The sequence below is a fragment of the Leptodactylus fuscus genome, chromosome 7, assembly GCF_031893055.1.
Source record: "Leptodactylus fuscus isolate aLepFus1 chromosome 7, aLepFus1.hap2, whole genome shotgun sequence".
Lineage (NCBI taxonomy): Eukaryota > Metazoa > Chordata > Amphibia > Anura > Leptodactylidae > Leptodactylus > Leptodactylus fuscus.
Window position 1 is genome coordinate 2,562,058 of NC_134271.1, and position 9,772 is coordinate 2,571,829.

Consider the following 9,772-nt stretch of genomic DNA (forward strand, 5'->3'; position numbering starts at 1 on the left):
TCTGTGATCTCTGTGTGATCTCTCTGTGATCTCTGTGTGATCTCTCTGTGATCTGTGTGATCTCTCTGTGATCTCTGTGTGATCTCTCTGTGATCTCTGTGTGATCTCTCTGTGATCTCTGTGTGATCTCTCTGTGATCTTTAAGTGATCTCTCTGTGTGATCTCTATGTGATCTCTGTGTGATCTTTAAGTGATCTCTCTGTGATCTCTGTGTGATCTTTAATTGATCTCTCTGTGTGATCGCTGTGTGATCTCCATGTGATCTCTCTGTGAGTTATTGCAGAGTCTTATCTTTAGGTTATATAATTATCATTGGCTCGTATTTTTTGGGGGTTGGGGGAGGGGAGATAACATGAATGACCAGAACGTCGGCGGCTCCGGATGGTGTTTCGGGTTTTGTTATTCGGCTCCTCCATGTTGCTCTTTATTTCGTCGTCCGTCTTGTTCATTATTTATCAGTTTCTTACAAAGTAAAAGCCGAAACGCAAAGTAATAAGGAGGTTTTATTAATATTAATCACTTTTTGCCCCTCTGTGGCCCCTCATGTCTCTCTGGGGCCCGGGGGTCATTGTTAGGCCCCTATAACCCCCCTGTCATCTCTATGGGGTGTGACCTCAGTGATATATATTACAGCCATTCCCTGTCCGGGCTCCTCCATATGTGCGAATACAAAGGTCTAATGGACGGGCAGTGGCCCCCAGCCACAAGGGGTTAATGACCCCTTAATGTATATAAGAATAGCCCTTATAACACCAGACGTCCCCCATGTGATCCCCTCATTTACATATTAATCTGTGTAATTTACATATGTGTATAGACCCCCCGGGGTATCCTCATGTAATTGCCCCCCAGGCCCATCCTGCCTAATGTGTAGGGGGGTCTCTGAGATTTTCACCTGCCGATCCTTTGTTCCTATGGGAGATTTGGGGGTGTTTGGCAGTGAATTATTAAGGGGACACGTCAGGCCGGGGGTGCGTGTGTCTGGGTAGTCGGGAGGACTGGCTGTCGGTTACAGGGATTTTCTATCTCACTGCCATAGTGAAAGGGTTAATCTGCAGCTCGGCGGTGATAGGGCGGTGTTCACACAGCAGTCATGTGATGGTGGAGAATGACCCCCACGTATACGCTATAGGGTCGGCTCATTACATTATTAGGACATCCTATTAGTTATATGGGCCGTGGTGTCCTCGGGGACCAGCGAACCCTCTTACATCAGACGCCACATGTTCACATGGTTGGTGTCAGATATGGCTTCATCAGTCGAGGAGTTGCGAGGGTGAATACGCAGCGTCTTACCGGCCGCGGCTGGACAAAGTCTGCATTGTAATGGCTGCAGCAGTAGGAAAGACACACGGGGAACACAAGCCCTGCTGTGAGAGGGGAGGAGGGGGCGCAACGGGAAGGCTATTCCGTCACCTGGGCGTACAGACCCAAATATAGAACTCATAGAAGACCATGGACAGGCCCCGAGCCTGGGGGCATTGGAGGGATTACCATAGGGCCCCTTCTGGTGCCGGCGCCTCCCATTAACCACCCGGGATAGGAGGATTTGGTTCCTGATCCCCTCCCCTTAATTCTCCGCACTCACTAATGTTATGTGGCCTCTGCATAGGGTAAAATAAGGCGGGGGGTACAAATAGGATGGGGGTCCTGGGGAGGGTATTCTGGTGGTTCAGTCACTGGAGTCTGGGTCACTAAACTAAATCTTTGCCCTTGTCTGAATAAGGCTACGGCCACCAATGTCCGCCCGGTCCGTCCACTGAAAGTCCTGTGACTATTTGCCCAGTGATGTAAACATTGGCTACCCGACAGACCTGATTATAGCCAATGGGGGACCCTGCGACCCATTGGAGGACCAGAAGATCAGATCAGCGCCTAAACATAGCCCAAGGGACCCATCCTGGCTGGAGCCGTCTTGTCAGCGGCCCATTACATGACCTGCTTGCTTGGTCCCTTCCTCCAGGACTGTCCTCATGTATGAGACAAGCTCGTCTTTCCATGTTCTCTTCTGCATCGATTCCTCTTGTGCATCAGCCTGACTTACTGGAAGTGCCAATCACGGCTAATAAATTCTCGCAGATTTATATTAGTATGGAAGGCGTCTAGAAAGATCCGTCAGGAAGTTGTAAGTCTCTTGCCTTGATGGTCATGAGTCACGACGAGGAGAAAAAACATCATCCCAATGCCGGCCCTAAATGTAGAGACTTGTCCTGGTTCATTTGTATTGGGCCGGGAAACTTTAGGACAAATCTGATCCATGTTGAGCTAAATAATGAGACGCAATATTGAATTAAAGGGGTGCCGCACCGATCGCAGGGAACGACACAGCACCGATCACGGGGAGTGAGACAACACTGATCACAGGGAGCAACACCACACCCATCACGGGGAGTAACACTGCACCGATCATAGGGAACAACTCCGCACCCATCACGGGGAGCAACACTGCACCAATCATAGGGAACAACACCGCAACGATCATAGAGCATGGCACTGCACCAATCACAGAGCCACACTGATCACAGGGAACGACACAGCACTGATCACAGGGAGCAACACTGAACCGATCATAGGGAACGACACAGTCCCCATCACAGGGAGCGAGACAACACTGATCACAGGGAGCAACACCGCACCGATCACAGGGAGCAACACTGCACCAATCATAGGGAACGACACAGCACCCATCACGGGGAGCGAGACAACACTGAGCACAGGGAGCAACACTGCACCGATCACAGGGAGCAACTGCACCGATCATAGGGAACGACACAGCACCCATCACGGGGAGCGACACCGCACCGATCATAGGGAACGACACTGCACCAAACACTGAGGGTGACGCCACACTGATCACAGGGAGCAACACAGCACCCATCACGGGGAGCGAGATAAAACTGATCGCAGAGAGCAACACTGCACCGATCATAGAGAATGGCACTGCACCAATCACAGGGAACAACACCGCAACGATCATAGAGCATGGCACTGCACCAATCACAGAGCCACACTGATCACAGGGAACGACACAGCACTGATCACAGGGAGCAACACTGAACCGATCATAGGGAACGACACAGTCCCCATCACAGGGAGCGGGACAACACTGATCACAGGGAGCAACACTGCACCGATCACAGGGAGCAACACTGCACCAATCATAGGGAACGACACTGCACCAAACACTGAGGGTGACGCCACACTGATCACAGGGAGCAACACTGCACCGATCACGGGGAGCGAGATAAAACTGATCGCAGAGAGCAACACTGTACCAATCATAGAGAATGGCACTGCACCAATCACAGGGAGCGGAGCCGTACCGATCATGGAGGATAAATAATACAGATACATATTAGCAAATTCTAATTTAGATGCAATGTTACCTATAACCCATCTGCGGAGCACTGGCTTGGTGGTGACTCCTCTGGGTATAGTATGGACCATGGCGGCTCGTGCCGTGTGTGCTTTCCGTTTCTTTAGGTGCTTTCTCTGCATCGCGGGATCTATGGATTTTTTGCTAAGTTTGCTCCGGCCAGGAAAATCTATTTATTGCTGTGCTTTTAAGAAGTGTTTGTGCCGCTGCGCTCTGCAAGGCCTCGTAACGTGTATTCACTGCAGAACATTATCAGGGAGTGTCGGATGTTATATCTCATATAATACACTGTAGGTTCTGCACAAGGACCTCTGGTCACATGACTGGCCTGAAAGATTGTACTGCATGGCGGCTCCTGAGGATACAATATGGCCGCCAGTCAGGTGACTGTGAGAGCGCGGCCAAGGAAAGTGATGGAAGGGTTAGATGACGCCAGGCCGGGGTTGTGCGCCGTTCTTTGGGTCTGGAGTAACCGTATATGAAGTGTCATATTGTGTGCGCTATACCCTCACGTAGATATAATGTAAGTCTGTATGTATACATAAGGCAGATGCGTATATACTGGGCAGTGTGTACACAGACATATACAAGGATACCTTCTTCTGGATGGCTAGTCCATGTATTATAGACACTAATGTGGAAGGATACGGTATATACTCACCAGGGAGATCCAAATAGTATATACGGAGGGCACTTACATGTGACCGCGGAGGGGATTGGACTTTCATGGGTCACTTTCCGCTCCCCCGGCTGTCACTATGAAGCATTGCTCCTTCTGCAGTCACTGACCTTGTCATGGTTTTCTTCTAGAGGTGACTTATCGGAGAAGAATCGTGCCAAGATTTATTCCAAGACTTTCCCCCGTCACTGCTATTGGGCCAGGGCACCAGATTTGCCTATTTTATGGTAAGTGCTCCAAGGAAATTCCAAATAGTAGGGTGGGGGTCTGTCGTTTAGGGTCCTCCATAATTTAGGTGAATCAGAGACCACCGAGAGCGTCTTCTTGCTCTGGAGGACCAGACGTGTTCATATATTATACAGACAAAACCCATTGATTCTTATTAACACCATGTAATGCCTAATTTCACCTGCGGGGGTGCTGCAGGAGAACTCAATGTGCTGTAACAAATTGCGAAGGTCCTATTTTTGGCTGGAAGTCAATGGGTCCATTTTTAGTAGCTGTCAAAATGCCTTTGGATTTGTGGATAGAAATAAGATGGCGGTGAAATGTATCTGTTTTATAAAAGTCCAGAAAAAACTATGAGAAACGGACGTTAAAAATGGCGAATGAATGTAAAATATGTGGCTGCAAGATATAAAATACAATGGCCGCGAGGATAGAGCCTGACTCCCTATCTGCAGTATCGGGGATAGGTGTCCGATCAGTGGGAGTCCGACCACAAGCTGTATGACCTGGGTGTCTCGTGTGCCCCCTGTGTGCAGAGCCATGGTGCCGTCATTGCTCCATTCTCTTCTATAGCGTTCTGGAAGCCCCATAGAAGTCAATGGAGAGGAGGCTGAGCATGCAAACCACTGCTTCAATCACATGGGGCGCTCAGGGATCCCCATCCTCATGATGGTCGGGGGTCCCAGTGATATCTTCATAGATCATATAGAATCAATGGTAAACTCATTTTATGGGCCATTATGGGTATAGACAGAGCACAATGCTGCTTTATGGTATTTGGTCATCTCAGGTCGGTCCCGTCCTCTTTTCCCTTCGACCCTCCCTGGATTAAAAAATCACATGCAAAAAAAAAATCCTATCAGAATTTCTATTATTGGATGTAAAGAAAACCTGAAATGCATCCAAAAATCCCCAAAATGTAAGTAGTGGCTATTATCTTACACCTTGATGACTCTCGGGACATTGCAGTAAGTGCACCTTGAAATATTCCCTCGCACGAAAGTGCAAGTGAGAAGAGAGCAGTGAGAAGTGAGCAGAGAGCAGTGAGAAGTGAGCAGAGAGCAGTGAGAAGTGAGCAGTGAGCAGAGAGCAGTGAGAAGTGAGCAGAGAGCAGTGAGCAGAGAGCAGTGAGAAGTGAGCAGAGAGCAGTGAGAAGTGAGCAGTGAGCAGTGAGAAGTGAACAGAGAGCAGTGAGAAGTGAGCAGAGAGCAGTGAGAAGTGAGCAGAGAGCAGAGAGCAGTGAGCAGAGATCAGTGAGCAGAGAGAAGTGAGCAGAGAGCAGTGAGAAGTGAGCAGAGAGCAGTGAGAAGTGAGCAGAGAGCAGTGAGCAGAGAGCAGTGAGAAGTGAGCAGAGAGCAGTGAGAAGTGAGCAGAGAGCAGAGAGCAGTGAGCAGTGAGCAGAGAGAAGTGAGCAGAGAGCAGTGAGAAGTGAGCAGTGAGAAGTGAGCAGAGAGCAGTGAGAAGTGAGCAGAGAGCAGTGAGAAGTGAGCAGTGAGCAGAGAGCAGTGAGAAGTGAGCAGAGAGCAGTGAGAAGTGAGCAGTGAGCAGTGAGCAGAGAGCAGTGAGAAGTGAGCAGAGAGCAGTGAGAAGTGAGCAGAGAGCAGTGAGCAGAGAGCAGTGAGAAGTGAGCAGAGAGCAGTGAGAAGTGAGCAGTGAGCAGAGAGCAGTGAGAAGTGAGCAGAGAGCAGTGAGAAGTGAGCAGAGAGCAGTGAGAAGTGAGCAGAGCATCTCATTACCGTGGAGGTGCCGGAGAATTTGACTCCTTTGCAGGGAGACAGAGATTTTTTTTTTCTGCTACCCATTAACTGAGCTTCTCCCGTCTCCTAATCCATAAATCAGAAATCTCATTATGTGAGAATTTAACAAGTTTAGACTGAGTGGCCCCTACACAAGGAGTAGACTGAGGGGCCCCTGCACAAGTAGACTGAGGGGCCTCTACACAAGATGAAGACTGAGCGGCCCCTGCACAAGGTGAAGACTGAGGGGCCCCTGCGCAAGGAGTAGACTGAGGGGCCCCTGCACAAGGTGTAGACTGAGCAGCCCCTGCACAAGGTGAAGACTGAGCAGCCCCTGCACAAGGTGAAGACTGAGCAGCCCCTGCACAAGGTGTAGACTGAGGGGCCCCTGCGCAAGGTGTAGACTGAGCGGCCCCTGCACAAGGTGTAGACCGAGCAGCCCCTGCACAAGGTGAAGACTGAGCAGCCCCTGCACAAGGAGTAGACTGAGGGGCCCCTGCACAAGGTGTAGACTAAGCGGCCCCTGCGCAAGGTGTAGACTAAGCGGCCCCTGCACAAGGTGTAGACCGAGCAGCCCCTGCACAAGGTGTAGACTGAGGGGCCCCTGCACAAGGTGTAGACTAAGCGGCCCCTGCACAAGGTGTAGACCGAGCAGCCCCTGCACAAGGAGTAGACTGAGCAGCCCCTGCACAAGGTGAAGACTGAGCAGCCCCTGCGCAAGGTGTAGACTGAGCGGCCCCTGCACAAGGTGTAGACTGAGCGGCCCCTGCACAAGGTGTAGACCGAGCAGCCCCTGCACAAGGTGTAGACCGAGCAGCCCCTGCACAAGGTGAAGACTGAGCAGCCCCTGCGCAAGGTGTAGACTGAGCGGCCCCTGCATAATAAGGTCCAAGGTAATGGGCAATGAGAAGTGAGAGAAGATGAGTAGAGATGAGCGAGTACTGTTGGGATCAGCCGATCCGAACAGCACGCTCGCATAGAAATGAATGGATGTAGCCGGCACGCGGGGGGTTAAGCGGCCGGCCGCCGTCAAAGCGGAAGTACCAGGTGCATCCATTCATTTCTATGGAGCGTGCTGTACGGATTGGCTGATCCCAACAGTACTCGCTCATCTCTAAAGATGAGATGTGTCCCTTATATAAAGGTCCTCCAGATGACCTGTTATTGATGTCATAGCAGGTGTAGTATATATATATATATATATATATATATATATATGTTCCTATATAATTACATCTCTTTCTCCTTCCCATAGGTACAGTACACACCAGAATACCTTTGCGAGGCTCAATGACGGTTTCCAGCCATGCAATGTTCTTGGAAGGCTGTCCTCTTACTAGCGCTGGCCTCTATCGCTATACAGTACACAGCCATCCGGACCTTCACCACCAAATCCTTTCACATGTGCCCAATCCCCAACCCAAATAATTGTAGCCCTGGACAAGACCCCACAGAATCTCCTGATCGCCTCTGTGAAGATGGTCAGCTGATAACCGCCAATCTATCCAGAAAGACTCACATCCTTATCTTGGCGACCACTCGCAGCGGATCTTCCTTTGTAGGACAACTCTTTAACCAACACACGGACGTCTTCTATTTGTTTGAGCCACTTTACCATGTCCAGTATACCCTGATACCCAAAATGACTCCCAGTAAGAGCTCCACCGATAGGCGCGTGATGTTGGGCGCAAGCAGAGACCTTTTAAGAAGTCTTTATGACTGTGACTTGTACTTCATGGAGAACTACATAAAGCCACAGCCGGTCAACCATACCACGGACCGGTTATTCCGAAGAGGCGCCAGTAAAGCTCTGTGCTCCCCTCCAGTCTGTGACGCACTGGGACCCACCGACATCTACCTAGAGGAGGGAGACTGCGTCAAGAAATGTGGGAGCCTAAATCTGACTCTGGCCATGGAGTCTTGTAAAGATCATGGACATGTGGCCATCAAAACCGTGCGTGTCCCTGAGGTGAATGACTTACGAGCGCTGGTGGAAGATCCCAGACTGAACTTAAAGGTGATCCAGCTGGTAAGGGATCCACGAGGCATATTGGCTTCTCGTAGCGAGACATTCAGGGACACATATAGGTTGTGGAGGATCTGGAGGGCCACCGGTCGTAGACCATACAACTTAGACTCTACGCAACTGACCACAGTCTGTGAGGACTTCTTAAATTCAGTCTCTACAGGCCTAAGCCGGCCTCTTTGGTTAAAGGGTCGTTACATGCTCTTGAGATACGAAGATCTGGCTAGAAACCCCATGAAAAAGATGGAGGAGATCTACGACTTTGTGGGCATTCCATTGGATGCCAATGTCGAAAGATGGATCCTAAATAACACTCGAGGAGACCAATCCTCTGCCAAACACAAATATGGCACAGTCAGAAACTCTGCCGCAACGGCCGAAAGCTGGAGACTAACGTTATCGTATGACATTGTAGAATTCACCCAGAACGCCTGCCAACAAGTCCTGGTCCAGCTGGGGTACAAAACTGTGAGCTCTTCCCAGGACTTGAGGAACCTTTCCTACAGCCTCATCGAGGACAGAGCTTTTACCCCGTTTTTGTGATGGTTAATTTAATGGTCCCTAAAGACTGAAGATCTCACCAACAACAGGCAGAATATTGGTGGAAAGTTTATTTTTTATAGGACATTTCCTTCTTCATCTTGTTTCTTGCTCTGGGGAAAAAAAAACAAAACAAAAAGTTGCACTAGCGAGGGAGGGGTAATAAAGCACATGAAACAAAATCGGGGGTTTTTACCTCTGCGAAACTTGAAAATGTTTTATTAGTTCAGTTCAATAGAAACAAAAGTACCATAAAAAGGCCCAAACTGTTCTCCACAAAGCAATGCAGGATCGGCGAGGAGAGACTTCAAGGGGCGTTAACCATGAGACGGGTTATGGGAATCCATTGGCCGTTGAGCAGGTGCCATAGTGACCCTATCCGGCTAACTTCCATAGAATAGGCATAGTTAGAGGGTTTCTTGCCCCCACCGGTCACGATACAGTCCTTTCTTATTTCTTGTATGGCTGCAGAGGGTGTTACAATGTTTACATAAACCAAAACACAAGGTAGATTCTTCTGACACGTACGATTGCTCTGACTGTCCGCTCGATGCTGTAGAGGACTCTGGTTGAAGGAATTTGCACAAATTTTTTGGATCATGTTGTATTATTTATAAATGTTTATAAAGATGCATTGAAGATGATTATCGTGTCTTTTATGCCCCGGATCAGTAGAACAATCGGAACAATTGTCTTGGATTTATAGATGTGACGTTTCAAAAATAAAGAGGAATCAGCAATAACAATGTTTCAGAACTGGTAATAAATGACAAAATCCAGATTCGGGTTCTCAGACGTTTCACATTTGTAGGTTTCTTCTTTACATGGGGCCATAAGGTGATGTCTCATCCATGTCAGGTAAGTGGTTGCTTGACCGTCAGGATCTCTGCAGATCAAGGACCTGGATCCTCCAACAAACGGGCAAACACAGTCCGGACTGCCCACAGTTCTAGACTGAATCTGGAGACCAGGACTCCTTGAATTAAAGGGATCTGTTATCCTTGGAGTCCCCACCTCCCCCGACACTCCTCCGAGGATCATGAAGCAAGGAGTCTTGGTCTCCAGTGTGGACCGTCTAGAGGCCTTCATATCCGAGTTTTCATGAATCCATATATACTTGGTATAATACAGTTGTGGTCTCAGAGGTTTGGCCCTGGAGATCAGACCTTCATGGGGCATCTTAAGTT

General features: G+C 49.3%; 1 protein-coding gene across 2 annotated transcripts in view; it reads left to right on the forward strand.

Annotated features, from left to right (window-relative positions):
- CHST1 (carbohydrate sulfotransferase 1) overlaps nucleotides 1-9,377 on the forward strand; it is a 39,954-nt gene extending 30,577 nt beyond the window's left edge. The window contains exons 1-2 of one of the 2 annotated variants that reach the window (XM_075280782.1): nucleotides 4,203-4,282; nucleotides 7,275-9,376. In XM_075280782.1, the coding sequence (XP_075136883.1) occupies nucleotides 7,326-8,588 (1,263 nt within the window). In that variant the 5' untranslated portion in view covers nucleotides 4,203-4,282; nucleotides 7,275-7,325 and the 3' untranslated portion in view covers nucleotides 8,589-9,376. Of the gene's footprint in view, nucleotides 1-4,202; nucleotides 4,283-7,274 lie in introns of those variants that run through there. The other variant, XM_075280783.1, reaches the window with a different exon arrangement.
- The last annotated feature ends 395 nt before the right edge of the window (nucleotides 9,378-9,772 follow it).